General features: G+C 41.8%; 2 protein-coding genes across 10 annotated transcripts in view; both read right to left on the bottom strand.

Annotated features, from left to right (window-relative positions):
* Positions 1-2,230: 2,230 nt before the first annotated feature.
* ZBTB24 (zinc finger and BTB domain containing 24) lies at positions 2,231-11,974 on the bottom strand. 2 transcript variants are annotated; one of them, XM_042803487.1, is made up of 8 exons: positions 11,886-11,974; positions 10,269-10,324; positions 9,191-10,190; positions 8,614-8,781; positions 8,364-8,447; positions 7,582-7,665; positions 5,140-5,221; positions 2,231-4,229 (listed from the first exon to the last, which is right to left on the bottom strand). In XM_042803487.1, the coding sequence occupies exons 3-8, from the start codon at positions 10,161-10,163 to the stop codon at positions 3,632-3,634; spliced, it is 1,989 nt and encodes a 662-aa protein (XP_042659421.1). In that variant the 5' UTR covers positions 10,164-10,190; positions 10,269-10,324; positions 11,886-11,974; the 3' UTR covers positions 2,231-3,631. The 2 variants fall into 2 exon arrangements, with proteins under 2 accessions (XP_042659421.1, XP_042659422.1); XM_042803488.1 differs by lacking the exons at positions 2,231-4,229; positions 5,140-5,221 and having other exon boundaries at positions 7,585-7,744.
* A 248-nt stretch (positions 11,975-12,222) lies between these two features.
* AK9 (adenylate kinase 9) overlaps positions 12,223-17,567 on the bottom strand; it is a 72,735-nt gene continuing 67,390 nt past the window's right edge. For all 8 annotated transcript variants that reach the window (XM_033005700.2, XM_033005707.2, XM_033005702.2 and 5 more), the window contains 5 exons: positions 17,098-17,267; positions 16,302-16,400; positions 16,118-16,220; positions 15,447-15,561; positions 12,223-12,592 (listed from right to left, as the gene is read on the bottom strand). In XM_033005700.2, the coding sequence (XP_032861591.2) occupies positions 12,390-12,592; positions 15,447-15,561; positions 16,118-16,220; positions 16,302-16,400; positions 17,098-17,267 (690 nt within the window). In that variant the 3' untranslated portion in view covers positions 12,223-12,389. The remainder of the gene's footprint in view (positions 12,593-15,446; positions 15,562-16,117; positions 16,221-16,301; positions 16,401-17,097; positions 17,268-17,567) is intronic.

Genomic DNA, 17,567 nt, shown 5'->3' with positions numbered 1-17,567 from the left:
TACACAATGAACAGCGTGTTTCCTCTACCTCTCAGGGATTTGTTTCAGCTTTCACTGGGAGAATCAGCCAAAATCTTCAGAAAAATCCACAACTTCATAGACTTGAATTTGAAAAAAGAATAGAAAAATCTTCTTAGAGTTCAACTCCATGTGATAACTTACAAATGGAGCAGAAGCAGCACACAATGGTGTTAATTGCTCACAAAAATAATTTCCTGTAGTTGTCTTATTGTCCAGCATTTATGTCTAAAACCCTAATCTCATTTTAACATAGTAAGCAGCAAGAGGGATTTGCTAAGAAGATTAGTGTATGTGAGAAAATGAGAAGTTAAGGTGTTTCCTAGCTAAGGAGTAAAGATATTTAGAGAGCTGCTTTGAAATACAGTTTTTAAGAGATGCATATTTTTGCTAAATCAAAGTGGCAGCTGGACTGAAAAGCAAAGCTGAAGGGATTTCCTTTCAAATTCAAAGTAATCCTAGGCTTCAGTTGCAGCCTTAAAAATGCACACACAGAAGAGGGATTTATTTTCATCTTTAATAGAAAAGCATTCACTAGAAAGGAAGCAAATGGTGTCAAAAAAGCAACGTCTGTGGTATGAGAAGCCACACAAGCTTCTTGAGTGCGAGCTACTATGCGTGCTGACAGCTTAAGCGATGCAGGGTGGAAGGTTAGTCACTGCCGTGCTAGTCACAGAAGCTTGTTTCTTCACTGGTACTTTGTAGAAAAGCACAAGAAAATTCCAAACCTGAAACTATTTCTTTGTTGTTATAGAGAAAGAACCGAGCAATCACTATGTGACAGTGGCTCATGCATAATTGCAGCATCGTACTTGATCCTGCAAGGACAACTTCATAATGATCAAAGTTCAAAACCAGGGAAGTATTTAACAGTTACTTTACTGGCAGTCTTAAAATTTAGCTTCTAACCAGCTTTTAAGCATTTCAGGATTCATAAACATATGGCAGAGCAGGATCTCAGTGCAAGCTCCTGTAAACTTATGACCAGACAGCACTATGGCTGCACATTACAGTATTTTAGATAAAATCAAAAGTTGTTAGGCTGAAACTTCCAGAATATTTTTTGTAAGCTTAAAATTATACCATTAATCAGTAAGGTTTTCATACATGTTGTGACAAGTTTTACTGTATTTTTTCATCTGTTCTTACAGCATCAAGTCTTTAAGCTTCCGAAGTACGACTGCAGAATATGCTGGTTCTCTTTCGTGGCAGAAAGTATACAAATTTTATTTCTCCATTCTGAGAGGAAAGAAAAGGTGAAAAGCCTAAATAGAGTTTTGGTGCAGGATGGTTTCCTTTTTTCTTTTTTCATCAATTTTTTCCCCACTGTCTACCCTCTTCATGATCCATTTATATAAAAACTGATATAGTACTTTGAAAAAATGGGAGATGCTTTCCCAAACTCCCACAACACACAGTCAGGGGCTGGCCGACTAGTCTGGAGTTGAACGAGGAACAACATCCAGAATTTGGGCTCCCCAGACCAAGACAGACACCGACATACTGGACTGAGGGCAGCAGGGGACAAAAGACCTGGAGCCCACGATGGAAAAGGCCAAGAGCGCTGGGTTGGTTCGGGCCTTAAGAGCAGGTGGCTTTGAGAGGACCTTGCGGCAGCTTCCACCCCCCTAACGGGAGGCTGTACAGGAGCCACTCTCTCTTGGAGGCGCAGCGGTAGGACGGGAGGCAGTGGACACAAACTGGAACATGGGAAATTCCAATTAAATATAGAGATTTTTTTTTTTTTCACTGTGAATAGGGTCAAACACTGGAACTGGTACGCCTACGGAAGTTGTGGATCTCCTTCCCTGCAAGCATTCAAAACTCAACCAGACAACAGCAGCATGGTCTAGGCACACCTGATTTGAGGAAGGTGATGGACCAGATGGCCTCTGGAAGTCCCTTCCACCTTAAATAATTCTATCATTCTACACACCACTGGGCTTTTATGCCAGTGGCTCTCTCTGGGCAGTCATATAAAGCCAAGCATGTCCAAAGGTCATTTGTTTTGCTCTTAAATTCACCAGAATCATTACATTTTTAATGTGGTAAAACATAAAATATCAATGTAAATCACAAGTTTAGCATTTTAAAACTTAAGTGACAATTAAGCACGTTGCTTTAAGCACCAGTGGCATTTCATCTGGATTTTATCACGCAAGTACACTATGTGAGATGTTACCAGTAGCCCAACTTGACAATGCAAAGCATGTATTCTGGCACGGCATTTTATTAAGATGTCAAATCTTATTTGTTAGCGGTCAGTCAGTCATTGAAAACAATCTGTACACAACTAATCTAGTCAGCAAAAATAGCTGTACAACTTTAACATGATATGCACCATTTATATAGCTCATTCTGCTCTGAAGTGATTCTATTCATTGTTTAAGTCTCTACAAAAACAACTACCAGCTTTAACATATATTAAAAGTAAAATTACATTCGGCTCTCAAAAGTACAAAAGAATAACACTTTAAATATACACCGGCTCCTAAGCTTAGACTGAATCCTGTCAGGAAGAGAATTTTGCACTTCAAAAGACAGTGCCTTCAACATCAAGAGCTTTTCAAAGTGCTTGGCAAAGCGTATGAACACTATCCCCACTTACTAGATGATGAAATAAGGCACAGAGGTCAACTACCTTGCCCACAGTCACACAGGGCGTGAGTGGTAGAACTAACAGAGCAGAATTCGGGCTTTTCAGTTGTCCAGTGTAACCACCGTATCTCATTGCCACTATTCAAGTGCAATGGCTTAAGCATTTCTGAGGAGCAAAACTTGTACAGCGTACAGTAAGCAGAAGGGGTGATCCAGGGCCAGTCAAAGGCTGCAACCATTTCAAACCAAACCAAACCAATTTGGTAATCAATAAATCAAAATGCACTTCAGGGAATGATCTCATAGAAAATTGTACATTAACCCGCAGAGAGAAAGCTCATTAATCATAAGACATATGGTGTTAGCTTTGCAAAAAGCACTGGTTATCTTAAGTTTAACAATAGTTCAGGTAATATCGACTTCATCAGAGAAGTTGTACTTTCTGATCAGCAAACATCTTAAACACTGTTCTTCGACCAGCAAGGTACGCTTCTCTTGAGTCACACAGAAATGCAAATAAGGGGCCAAATATATCCTCTGTAGGCATGTATGTGTATGGCACAAAACCCCCCACATTAATCGCTTATGAGGTACGGACTAAGTGGTAGAGAAATAGCAACCTGGAAAAATAAAAGAAAGGCTCAAATAAATAAGGTTAAGAAAACTGAAAATCACCCATCAAAATCACCAAAGAAACGCATCTTCAGAGATTAAGCTGCGGAAAAGAAAACGTGATACGTGTAATCACTGTTTGGATGAGAAGCATGCTATAGCCCAGCCCTCTGATGACAAATAAGCATTTCAGAAAGCCTGTCCTGGAATAGAATGCTCATGAGATGATTAATTTACTGACAGAGACGGCTGACGGGGTTCAGAAACATGTACACCGTGATTCTGTTCTTCACTGATTTGATGGGAAGGAACTGTATCTTGGCTAGAGTGAGACTGTTGATTCCTGAGTCAGCTGCAAGCGCTGAGCGGGATGGGAAGATCCTGCTAAGTGCATTTCTCCATTTCATCCTTGATGAGCGTGCAGATGTTCCAGTGCTTCCTTGGAGAGAGTGATGACGTGCATTTGTTCAGGTTGGGCAGTCTGTATTTGGTTTGCTATCATATTGATGCTTTGGATTTGTTCCGCCTGCTCCTGCGGAGCTGAAAGCAACAAGTTTTGCAACTGCTGCGGTGGCTGAGCAAGCAGCGTGAGGTTAGCAGCCTGCTCTGCTGCCGTATTTGGGGCGTTTTCTGCAGTAACAATACTAATGCCTTGATTGTGACCAGGCATGAAGTTTATATTATGTACTGCATCTGTAACCAGCAGTTGGATTTCCTGCCCTCCAGAGGTGGCAAGTTGATACTGCTGCAGCTGAAGAATGTTTCTCACTTCCTCTGAATTAGTAGTGTTGGTGCTTGCAGCAGCGCTGGCTTCCTGAAACTGCTTTTCCTTGACGTGAATTTTCAAATGAGACTTCAGGTTATCCAGACGAGCAAACTGCAACCTACATTCTGAGCAGGAGAAAGGCTTTTTGCCAGTGTGTAAGATACAGTGTCTTCTTTTAGCACTGGAATCAGAGAAGGATTTTCCGCATATACCACAGGAATATGGCTTTTCTCCTCTGTAAGAGAATGTATTTGATCTCATTAAAATATTCACTTCGACAGTGCTGCTTTCTGCAACTTATTATAGAATAAAAAACTTAAATGACTGTTTTGTTTTGCTAGATCATAAGCACTTTAGACTGGTGACATCAAAAAAGTTCATTTGACTTCCTGATTATTTGTTTGATTTCAGAAACTGCACACTTTCATTAGTATATACTCAAGAGCTACAGAGATAACGTAACTACTCTCCTGTCATTATGCCAGAGGTACAACTGCCATGCTGCTAGATTTTGACATGAATGAAACAACTGACGCTGCACAACTGTAAGTAGTGACCATTTTAAGAACGTTTATTAACAGTGTGGGCCTTAAAACAAAAAGAAGTATCCAAATCCTAACTTGCTGCCCAACTCAAAGGGATGAGAAATTTTACTGGAAATGTTTTGTTTTACATAAGGCCCACAGCAGTTCTCCAATGACTTAAAATCTAACGTGCCTTTATGCAACACATCACACTGATGTGGGTAAAAGATAACATGCTATTGGAGATACATGATGGACTACAGGAAAACAGGACAATGCCCCAATAATCTTGCTACAGCATGGCTACTGTTCTGCTGTCAAACAAAAATTCACAGTAAAATTTTCATGTAAATAATATAGCACTAAGTACCTTGTCATTAAACAGACACAATACACCAAAGAAGACTCTTAGGATGTCTTGGCACACTAGTATTTAAAAGTGCAGTACTTTCCACTACCAATTATTTCTTTAAATAGATTAAGCAAAAATCTTAAGTCTTTAACCATCCATCCAAAATGCAAACAAGCCCTGACCATTCTGTAGTTGAACAAGCACTACACACATGTATCAGATTAAAGTTACATTTTTAAAGAATGTAATGAAAATCAGACATACTCTACCTATGAATTCTAATGTGAGTCTGAAGAGAACTTTTAGCTGTAAATGATTTGCCACAAATTTCGCAAGTGAAGGGTTTCTCACCTATCAAAAAGAAATTTGACATCACTTTTTACATATTCATATCAATATATTAAAAAACATTTTATATTTTACCATACACAGTATCAAGTGTGTACTGTCAAATCCTCATGCTTCTGCTATGGGTCAGGACAGATACTTGAGACTGAACGAAGTCACTAGTTAAATGAGGGTACAGTATTTTAAACATATGTCTCTGTAACTTCTCCCCTTTGAAGATAAAGGTGATCCAAGCCCTGAGAGCAACAAAAAATGTACCTGTGATACAGCTGTGTGTGTTCCACATGGAACAGACAAGTTTGAAAGAGGCTGACCCTGAACCAGTACGCATTAAAGCTAGTCTCATGGGCAGCACCCTGCAGATGATTGAGTCTGTATTTCCAAACCTGAAAAGTGAATCCATTATCTTAACAAGTTGGCTGGCTTCCTATAAGGCTCCATCATCCTAGGCCTACAAAATCCTGAGGACACCAGTTGGTGGAAAAATTAAATTATGGTGGGTTGAATAAATTGTGGGGGTTTTTTTGTTTTGGTTTTTTTTTGTTTTGTTTTGTTTTTCATTTTTTAAACTACATTCAGAATTCTTGTGTCTAATTGAGTAGAAGCAGAGGAGCCAAATTAAATAACAAAAAGGTTCACAGGAAACAGATACTACCCAACCGAAGCAAATCCTAATTCACACCATAACACATCCTTGTTGCACTGAGCTTCCTTAAAGCCACTAGGCGTGAGACTCCAGATCACCACTGTGGTAACTCACACCAGCAAGCCACACCGAAACCGGGGCTGGGGCAACAGCCAGTTTCCAAGGAAGCTTCACATATAGCACAGAACTGCAACTCTTACCAGTGTTCATATGGCTTTGGAGGGCAGGGGTAAAGGATGAGAGAACAAGAAACCTTTGTCAGAAGGGACCTCTAGTCATCTAGTCCCAGCTTCCTACTGAAAACAGGAATAACTTCCTAAGCAGGCTATATTCTTATGACATAGCGTTACAAAACTGCTGTCAAAGCAGAACAGCCATGTCGGTGTTAACACCTCTCCCCCCAAATTCCTTAGAATTTTACTTCTTGCTTTTGAGATGGGACAGATCAATTGTTATTTCTGTATCTATATAGACATAGAAATTGTTATTTCTATATGTGTATTCTGTATCTGTATTTATATACTGGTATCTGGCCTGTCTTTTCTGGAAGCAAAATACACTGCAAGCCAGTTTCTGCTAGAACTCACCTTAATGCATCTATTTTTGCAACTTACCTTGCTAGTATGCTTCCTCTTCTCATTGCCCACTATATTTATAGAACTTTATCACCTTCAGATACAGAACTGTTGACAAACACTAAACTCTCCTCAGCAGAAAATGCGGTATTTATAAATATCACAACTTAACCCTATTCTGGACCCACCAAAAACTCCCAAAAGCACAAGTTCTGACCTCATCATACCCCAGGGAATTTAAAGCTGTGTTATTTTCACTGAGAAAGAGAAGGAAATGAATGAGATACATAACTCAATCTCGTGCATACTTTATCACGACCACAGGCAACATGCTTAAGAATAATTTGATTTGGGGAAGAAACAACTGCCACTGTTTATAGATATTTTAAAAGAAAAAAAATATTCACATCCCATCTTACGAGCTTACTGTTCAAAGAAAACTATTTTAAGCTTATACTTTGTTATCATGAGAGGGTTGATCAACATTTTTACCTCTGTTATCCAGCCATTCAAGCATCACCTTGACCTCTAAATCTCTTAAAACACCCTCTGACACACTTGCATTAAATTATCCCTCCCAGCCCATCTCCTGCCAACTTCTGGTTTATTACAGCGCAATAAAAAGGTAAATGGAAATAATTATTTTTCTGGTCAGCAGCATTTAACATAAGCACCCATCTCTCACACACAGGGCTGCCCAACGCATTTAGGACATACGCTTTCTGTTACTCGTTAGCTCACTTCAAGCCCCACACATGCTGGATGTGGCTCTCAAAAACTAAATCCCCAGTCCAGGATTCTACCACAGGAGAGCTGACTGGAATTTTCTGCAGCAGGCATTATAAGAATGGGAGAAAAACTCCCTTCCTGTAAAAGGCACTGCTTCTGTGCTGTTGCAATGCAAGCTGGTTTTTGTGTTCCTGCATTCCTGATGTCAGATCTCTTCATAAGCAATACAGTCATCATTATGTACAAGTAGAGCAGAAGTTCACCCCACGGAGACAAGCATCATTTGCCCAACATTGTTTTGTCTGTGTTACCTCATGGGAAAAAAAAAACAAAACCAAAAAATAAAACCAACCAACCAACAGCAACAAAAAAAACACCAACAAAAAACCACAAAACATGATGGACAGCATTACCTGTATGTGTTCTTAGATGTTTCTTTAACTGAGCTGCATCCATGAATTTGCGACGACACTGGTTACATTCTGGCAGTGAATGGCCTTGTCGCAATAATAAAAAAAGTGTCAGTGTATAAGTGATCCCCTGTATCTCTTCAGTGATCTTTGTTAAAGCACTTTCCTGTAAAATAACCACTTTGATATAATATAGAGATAACACAAAAGGTGATTCTCTGCCTCCTCCCTATCTTAACTGTAACACTCCTATTTTTCTATTTAATATTATAAGAAAACTGGGGACTGACACCTGCTCCCCCCTCAAATGTGCCTTTTCTTGAAGCTCTGCAAATTCTGATTTTTTTCCACCACTTCCTCTGTATGTGGCTTAATCTCCATCCTGCTCCAGAAGTGAGGAGGACACTTCTTAAAGCTTTGTTGCCATTACTAGTCCAAAGTAGTGGCAATCTGCACAACAGGCAGTGAACACAACCATTTACACAATTCCTAGCTTCTATGTAACAGACAGCAGGGCTAAAATAATCAGGCTGTATGTCAAATACAGCAGAACTGATTTTTAATCATCATAGGAGTCCTTCTTGATTAACTATTTTTCTAAACATTCCATACATTATACACCATTTTGTCTTTTTCACCCTATTCACTGCTCTATTGAGATACCACACATTGGGGTAGCAGAGACCAAACACATCACTGGAGAAGAATTTTCAGCCTTAGTCAATCTTTAGGAGGACAAACGAGCATGGGCTGTAAGTGAGCTCTTCAACCCAAACTTGTTATACCTGTGTGTACTCGATAGTGGCTCTTGAGCTGTCTCTTTTGGCTGAAGTATTTCCCACACTGATCGCACGTAAAAGCCTTCTGCCCTGTGAAGAAGATCACTTATTATAATGTAAGCCACATCCAAAGCAAGCGTAAGGAAATAAATCAATAAACAAACCAACCACCACACACGAGCGAGAACAGCAATACATTTCTTCAGAAAGGCAAATTCGTGCGGGAGAGAGGTTACATTTGCCTTGAAATACCTACCTGTATGTAGGCTCATATGCTCTAGAAGAGAATGCTTTGTCGTCAGAGCCTTGCTGCAGATGGTGCATGTGTATGGCCGTTCTCCAGTGTGCATCCGCTCATGGACTTGCAGGGAGTGCTTCTGGGAAAAGCCTTTGCCACACTCACTGCACTTGAAAGGGCGCTCCCCTGAAAGCAAAAGATGACATTTTTAAGTACAGTTGCATTATTTCTCACGAGATAATTTAAGCTGATAGTGAGGTGCATTGCAATGTAGTAGTTATTAAAGATTACTTGTAAGTAGCGATAAGAAGAATTAAGACACCTGGCAATAAAAAGAGTTCTTTAAGTATTGCCATATAACTCAATGTTTAAAGAGAAATTATTAACTAAACTACAATCAAGGTAAGACACAAAAGCTACGAGATGGGGTGACCAGAATAGAACAGCGAACACAGGAAACACACCGTAATTTGGATCAGCATGCTGCTTTGGACAGTTCTTGCTGTAGACAACAGCCCACATTTCAACAGCTAGATCGCACTTAGCAGCAAGCCACTAAACCCTCATGCCGCAGGGGCAGTCTCTTAATGCCTACCTGTATGACTGCGCTGATGAATAGCTAAGAAGTGGTTATATTTAAATACTTTGCCGCAGTCTTTACAGCGAGCTTCAGAACCTGCACGTTTCCTTTTTCCATCAGTTGTCTTTCCCAGTCCTTTTTCATCCTCATCACTGAGAAGTTTATAATCTTTTAGTTTAATTGATCTCCTTATTCTACGTTTGCTATAGCGGCTCTGAGTGCTCTGTATTTCTTCAGATTTGGGATCGTAATTCTCATCTTTCTCAGCTGACAGACTGACAGTAGCTTCTGAGCCACAAGCAGGTTCATTTTCTTCTGCATCCTTCCTTACTGGAGCCTGTTCGCTGGCAACCGTTTCTTCTGCTGCAGTGTCTTTTTTCATAAAATTTTGCTTATTTTGCACAGAGTTGTTCTCTCTCAGCTGCACATCTTCGGCAGGATTTGCTCCTGATTTTTCTTCTTGAACATTCCTGACTTTCCTCGGTCGCCCTCGTTTCCGCTTTGGTGGATCTTCCTCTTTCTTGTCGCTTGCAGCAACAGCCACAGAGGCTCCACTGCTGGCTGGAGCTGGCAGTGCATCGCCCGGGCTGCAGCTGGCCTGGTAGTCTGTACAGGCCCACACCAAGTCAGTCACCTTCAGCAGCTGGGCAGTAGCCAGAATTTGTTCTGTGCTTTTTTCGCTGGCACGGAGGCAACCGGTGTAGATAAATTCCAGCAGTGCTCCAAAGGTGTCTGCAACCATTCCCTCCAACATGTAAATGGACTGCCCTATTTCACCCTCATTGACAAACATCATTGAGAAGTATTCACTGCTGGCAGCCAGCAAAGCTTTATGGGCTCTGAACTGTACGTTCTCCACTATTAGAGTAATGTCACAGAGAAAATCCTTTTTCCTTTGTTCTTCAAAATTAGCTAGAATGGTATCTTTGTGAGCTTTGGAGTGGATGACGACCAGTTTCTCAGAAGCATCAGGAGCCACTTCTGCCATTTTTATTGCAGATATGAAAGGAGGTGCCTACAAGAACAGAACGGCTTTAATAAAGAAATATTTTAGAAGTCTGCTTTATAAGAGACCAAATATCATTTACTTTACCAGAGTTCATCAGTTTCTGAAGTGTTTCTGAAGCAATTCTGAAGCCTCCGAACTTTCTTTAAAAAAAAAAAAAATCAACACTAATGCTGACACAGATTTACTACAATAAGTGCTTTTAAATCTGAAGAAATGGCTACAGTTTCTTCTTAGATCAGAATTACTGCCTGCTATTTTACTTGTTTATCTCTGATGTACTCTGAACTGTATAGCAGCTAAAATAAACAGTTGCCCCTTCTGAAAACTCCACAACTAAAACAACTGGACAAAAAGAACTCTTTGTTCACAGCTTGTAAGTGGAAACAAATAATGGGAAAAAAAATAAAGGTGAACTGCAGCTTCATCACCACAGATGCCTCATTTCAGATTACTCAGGGACAATGCTATGAAATCCTGTAATCAATGATAAAACTTCACGGGCATCAGTGTGGCGGGACTCCATGTCTTCTTTCATTCACTTCTATCCTGAAAATTTCAGAACGCTTACCTGCTAAGCTTCAGCCTATGGAGGTGGGCAATAAAAGCAGAAAATCAGCAGCTTCTTTAAGAGCTCTGTCTAAAATAGGGTCGACTGTGCTAACTATTAACCATCAGTTTGGTTTGATATGCTTCTTCAATTCTAAATACGCAAAAATTAAAAACAAGTAAAAAATTTAAAAATCCAGCAATTCCAGAAGAATCCACCAAACAATACTATGGAAGAGATGTGCCACAAATGTCCATTTCAAGAGGATCAGCCGATCCGAAGGTGAAACAGTTGCTACCTGCCATCGCAGTTTATAAAACTGTCATATTAAATACAAATACATACTTGCATCTGTATTTAGTGAGCACAAGAGTTTCAATCACGTGAAGGAATGCCTTAAGAAACAACATACACTACATACAGATGATACCTAAATGCTACTGAGGTGGCCAACAAATGTTTTGGTGTTTTTTTTTTTTTTTTTTTTTTTAGCTCATTCAGGTACCAAACAGTTCATGTTGGAGTCAAACTGTTTTATCTGGGAGCTTTAGTTTCTGGAGGATGCGAGCCTGATGCTGCTGCTGGTCTGACCCAGCCAGGCCTTGCAGCGCTGTAATTACAGCAACTGCTAAAGAGCCGCTGCCCACCCTGCCCGCGGGAATCCCCCGGCACCCACGCGTGCCTCGGGCAGGGCTGTAGGTGTTTTGATCACACGAAGGACTTTGGCATTTCATCACGAGGTGGCACCATTAGTAGCTCGACTGCAAACCCCAAACCGCCGCGCTTACCCAGAAACGCCCCGACCACCCCCCCACGCGAGGCCGTACGCGTGGGCAAGGCACCCGCGGCGCGCCCGGGCACGCACCCCCCCCCCCTCCCCATCTGCCGCTGGAGCCACTCGCGGGTGGGAGACCCCGACTACCCAGAGCGGAGCCCGGCGCTGCTTCTCGACACGAGCAGCCGCGGCAGGCCCCGCGCGGATGGGGGGGGCGGCGGCGGCCCACGGGGCACGCCGCGATGCCGAGGGGACTGGGGAGGTGGGGGAAGCAGCCAGAACACGCGCGGCGGGGAGCGGAACCGGAGCGAAGCCCTCGGCACCGCGACCGCCGCCGGGCGCTCCCTCACCCGCCCCGAGCTCCGTAACGCGCCCTCACAGGTTTGCGGCGGCCGTCGCCCCTTCCCCGCCCCGCCCCCCGGGGAAAGCCGCTCGCCCCCTCGGCGGGGCCAGGCGGCGGCGGTCGCGGGGGGGTGTGGGTGTATGTACGGGGGGTGCGTGGGCGTCTCCCGGCACTCACCGCTCCGCCGTCAGCCCCTCCCCCCCCTCTGCGCAACCCCTACGCCACTTCCGGCCCGGGCGGCGGCGGCGCGCCTGCCTTGCGTCCTGACGTACAGCGCGGCGCGGCGGCGGGCTCCGCTTTCTGCCCCCCCCCACCCGCTCGCCTTTTCCGCTACCCCACCCGTGGGTCTCCGTAGAAAGTGTTAAACGAGGCGTGACTTAAGAGGTTTTTAATTTTAAGGTTCCGTAGTTAAGAAACTGCCCGCGGGAAGGGTGACGCTGCTCGCGGGCCGCGTTCAAGCAGCGCGGGCGGCTGATGGCGACGCTCCTTGCGTTCGTCGAAGGGATGCGGAGAAGGGGGGAGGGAAACACGCAGCCCACGCTACACAAAGCTGGGGCGGGCGTCTTTGAGGCAGAGAAAGGTCTGCAGGCGGGCGTCGAAGCCGGGAGGCCTGTGGCGCGGGTCCGCGTAGGGCCCGGCCATGGCCGCCCCCAGGTAGGGGACGAGGTGGCAGCGCTCCGCCAGCCGCGCCAGCTTCGTCCGGTACATCTGCCGCACCGGCGCCGAGCTCCGGGGGTTGTGCGCTGCAAGAAGGGAAGCGGGGCGTTAGTGTCCCCTGTTGTCTGTGTGCCATTCGTTACCTGACACAGATCTTACAAGGGGTCAAGTCTACACCTGCTGGATTTATCCAGGTGAAACTGCCGTGGGCCACGCCCGTTGGTGCCAGACTGACAAGCCGAGGCTGGTGTCTCAGAAGTTCCTAACCCCAAAAGGGTAACTCGGAAAGATCAAGGCTTTTGTAGACAAAGAAACAGCAAATGTGCTCTCAGCTGCTGCCAACTTCCTGTTCCTTGGGCCGAGAGGGGCTGGGGATGCTCCAGCAAGGGCAGGTTTGGCTGATGCGGCGCGTGCCCTGAAATGGGGCAGCGTGGCTGGCACAGGCTGCTCTGTCCTTGGCACAACTGTTCTGTGACCTAAAGGCTTTGCCTGTGACAAACCAAGAGCTGACTGATAGCTTAGAGGAGGAAAGAAATGTCAAGGCCAAGAACTGTACAAAGAAGGCAGTATTGTGTCTTTTCTTTCTTACCTCTCTGCCCTAGCTCATTACAAAAACTGGACAGCATGAAGAACTACGCTATGAGATGCTTCAGCCCACTAGCTTTGAACTGCAGACAACTGCATTCAGCAACTTCTGAGTGATTTTTCAAGCATAGCTGTACATAGAGCTCTTAGAGCAGTCACGTTTGAAGGGCACTAAATCACTCCATTGATGTATGGTTTCTTACTCTTTTTTTTTTTTTTTTTTTTTTTCCAAGAGTAAATCTCTCTGCATTTATGACTGATTGCCTGTACCTTTGCTTCTCAGATACTGAAAGCAATCCAGTATTGTTGTTAGAAAAGCTGCAGAGGCAACTAAACCACTGTTTCTTTTTTTCTTGTCCCCTATTTAAATGTGAGATTAGAGAGAGACTCAAGTTGAAGATGAGAAAGTCTCACTTCAGATAGAAGAAACAGGATGTAAAAAGTTTCCGAGGGACCACAGCATGAAGCACTTTGATCAGGTTTCTGATCAAGGATGGTGTGACTACTCTGAAAAGACACACGATAATAAATAATGCTGTATTTTCAAAGGAGATCTTTTCAGTGTACTGGAATTCTGTATCTTAAAGCTGGAAGCAGTTCTGCCCAGTGTTAGAAGAAGAGAAGTAATTTTCCTGGATTCCTGTGGTCAAACTGTGTGCCACTGCATGAGGAGAAGAGATTTGTGCACTTGCATAACCTTTCCAGTTCATCATGCAGTGCTAATAATGATTTAATGATGCAGTATATGAGTAAAGCATTCCTAGCGTGGACATCGTGATGTTAGCAAAGCTGTGCTAACAATAGAATGAAAACAGCTTTTGTGGATGAAACAAACTACAGTATAAAAGCAGTTTTGCTGGCTTAAGAACTGTACATTTATACAGGGGCTTATCATGTGCCTACACTGTTCAGTGGTCTTCTTTAACAAAGCTTTGCTAGCAAAAATCTGTGATAGTCCAAGAAAATTCTGGAGGGCTCTGAAACATGCATGAGGAAACACAGGATGTGAAGAACTTCAGACAAATAATAGAGATTGCCATTATCTGAAAGAATAAGTAAAAATTTAAAATAACAAAAAGCAATGTAAAGTTCACCCACTGAACAGGTTGGCTTATAATAGCGAAAACTGGTGGGTTGAAGAAGTGGCAGTCTTGCTTCAGAAATCTCCAGCAGTACTTGGAAACCAGGCCAAATCTACAGCAGAGCTGCAAACTAGGCTGTTGGAATCCTGAAAGCTGGCACTATTTAGGCTAATTGCAAACTGTCAAAGAGAATTAGCTGCAACTGCTATCTTGGACTGCAAAAACCCCCAAATTCTAAAAAACAGCAGATAGGAACACAGGAGACAAAGCTTGAGCAACTCTCCTCAGTGAAGGGGTAGTTCTAACCTCTGGTAGCACTGTGACATGTTTTACATTATCATTGTTTTGTGGGCTGAGTGAAAACCACCTTATTTTAATTCTGGACTTTGTTATGGAAAAGTAAGGTGGTCAATTGGACTGTTGATTAAATAAAGAATTTTAAAAAATCAACATACCAATACTCTGAATCACATTCATATTCAGATCTTCCTAGACAACTTCACAAATAAGTAGACTGCTAAATAACTTTTCATTTCTCTGTGCTAACAACTTAAAAATCTAATGAGATCTGCATAGACATCTATTCCTTCGTACTGTGTAACTTAGTGTATCAGTGCTGAGCCCATGTGAAACACGGGATTTTTTTGAAAATGACAGGTGTCCTATGCGCACTTAATCTGTTTTTCAATACAATTAGACTTCTCATTTACATGTTTAGCTGATGTACTGTTGGAGATGTGTACGATCAGAAAGTTGTCTTCAGGTTATCTGCAAGGCAAGGTTCGTTAATAAGTTTTATTTGACCACCTGATACAGTTGAAAACAGGCAAGCATTCAGGTACCTAAACCATTCCTCAGATAGTATTTCAGCAGCCTTTTACTGCAGAAATTTTAATCATTTTTTTAAGACAATTCAGGTTGCCTCTGACTAGTTAAAAATGTAGTACCATGTAGATGATAACATTTTACTTTCTGTTTAAAAATTCCAACAATGCATGTTGGAAATGTTTCCGAGGCCATCGGGTTGTTGGTGATAAAATGTCATTAAAATTTCATGATTTGTGAGAGTTTGCTTACCTAGCCTATTAATCTTATTTTCCTCCCTGGTCGTTACACATTTCTAAGAAACTTGGCAGTGTATACTTAAATCAGTACATAATAGCATTTTCTCAAGTTGGACATAAGTGCCCAGATTGGTTATCAATGTTGTATCAGATGATTTACTGCATTTATATAATTAATTACTTTTATAGCATATTACTTTATACGGTACCTTTTAAATGGCAGGCGACAAACAGCAAAGCAGTTTTTTTCACACTTAGGAATGGAAACTTTGGCTTTAAGCAGCCTACTTCATTCAGAGCTTTTATTAGAGAAGTTGCTGCTCCCTAAAGAAAGAAAACAGTTTTAAAGACCATTACATAAATCTAGAATGAAAATATATTCAAAGCCTGACCCCGCTGTCATGCAAATCTAATGATATAGGATGATGTCTAAGCTGGTGAATTGTAGAAAATAACAAATAGTATAAAGTCGGGAGGGAAACTACCATGAATTATTTTTTATTTCATATTCATGTATCAAAATGTAACCAGCTGTCCTTAAATGATTCCAGATAGGCTTGTGTCTATCCTAGTGTTAATCAAAACAAAATGTAGTTTTACAAGATACTATCGACAAAAGAGTCAGAAAATCTATCATGTAATATTGCAGTTTATTATTATCCTCTGATGTTCTTACTTGCATTTTCTCCATTAAAGCTACAAATATCTATTATTTTAAAGCTTTTAAAAAATTCCTCTCAATTCTAAGTACACAATTTTCAATTTAATGCAATAGCATTAATAGCCATTAGACTCATACTGCATTAAAAATGAAATAATCTGGGTGGGATATACTGTACATTGCAAAATAATGTGTTAAAATAGAAAAGCAAAAACTGGCCTGTTCAAGGTATCCAGACAAAGGAAGTGCAGTGAGTAGTATTGGCTCCTTTATTGGAGGGAGTTTACGTGGAAGCTTCAGATTCCAATACTTCTCTGGTAACCTAACCAGATAAAAAGTAAGCGCTTTTAAGATGTATCAAAAGTGACTTGACTAAAGATTAACATGCAGTTAGCATATTCACCTCATAAACTTCAGAAGTTTTTCATCACTTTCAAAAACATATACCTTATCTTGATATTTTGCTGCATACTCAATGTTGCCAGGCACCAAAGCTTCATATCTGAAGAGACAGAGCAAGAAAAACTATTGATCCACAAAAAATGTAAAACATCGTTTGTGTGGTGTAAATTCATGAGCTACTGGGAGCCTGAGGAACTACAAAAAAGTAGCAATTGGATCATCCAAGCTTCCACCGTGTGACTGACAGTTAAAAGGCTCAAAATCTGAGAGAGTCTCTGCTTCAAAATCTGCTTATTAAGAGGCTTTCATAGTGCTTCTCTAGAGCTCCTTTAATTAAAATGCCAATCGTAGTTGTTCAGGAGATTAAGAAGGGACAGAATAGAATTGACTATTATATACTTTGATGAGAAATTCCTGCACAGAGGAAACTGGTGGGACTTTTTGGTGGAGCTTTATGGATCTCTTATAAAAATTGCAATAGTTTTGTATCTACTAAGGTTTTTGTGAGATGATTGAAGTTTTGAAGGCTTATGATAGAAAAAACTCAAAACTATATCCAAGCAGTCTTCATCACAAAAGACAGTAAGCCACCACAGATCCTTGTAGAACCTGTAGCCATATGAGTTTCAAAATGTTATTTTACATTGATTTCAAAAGGCACAGGCACAATGTAGAGAACTGTAACTGCTTTTCCTGTCCAAATCCTGAACACTGCTAAAAATTACTGTGAAAGTATTTCCTCATTAATATAGGACACATAGTCTGTAATTTATATTGTGAAAACTGCAGTGATGTACCTCTGTTTTCCATCGAGGTAAGTGACTGGACAGTGTCCCTGCATTTCAGCACTTATAGGGAATAAGGCCTTCACTTCTGCTGCAGTCAGTTTCTTTGGTAGCATATCTGGGGGTGGGAGAGGGTGAGGTGCCAGTGGTGGCACATAAATCTCTGGTCTGCTCAAGAATTTCTGTAGAAAAATAAATAGAATGTTTTTACAATTAAAGCAGCACTGTAAGGTTGTTAGTCAAACTCCAGAGGACTGGCTCAGACAGTTTAAATACTTGGTTTTTCTACACCACCTCTCCTGGTGTGCTAGTGCTGCTGCTGCTCTTGGGCAAGTAATTTCTTTTCCAACTCACTCTCAGTTGAAGTCATCGCTATCCACCCACCATCCATCACTATCCATTGCTATCATTAGCCACTCTCTACGCCCAGTCTCCCCCAAACAGATGGAGAAAGGAGGAAATTGTTGTTTTAAAATGAATGT

Source organism: Tyto alba, unplaced genomic scaffold (assembly GCF_018691265.1).
Source record: "Tyto alba isolate M040663 unplaced genomic scaffold, T.alba_DEE_v4.0 Super-Scaffold_40, whole genome shotgun sequence".
Classification (NCBI taxonomy): Eukaryota; Metazoa; Chordata; class Aves; order Strigiformes; family Tytonidae; genus Tyto; species Tyto alba.
The sequence above is the reverse complement of the archived record's forward strand: the minus strand, read 5'-3'. Positions and strand labels throughout refer to the sequence as shown.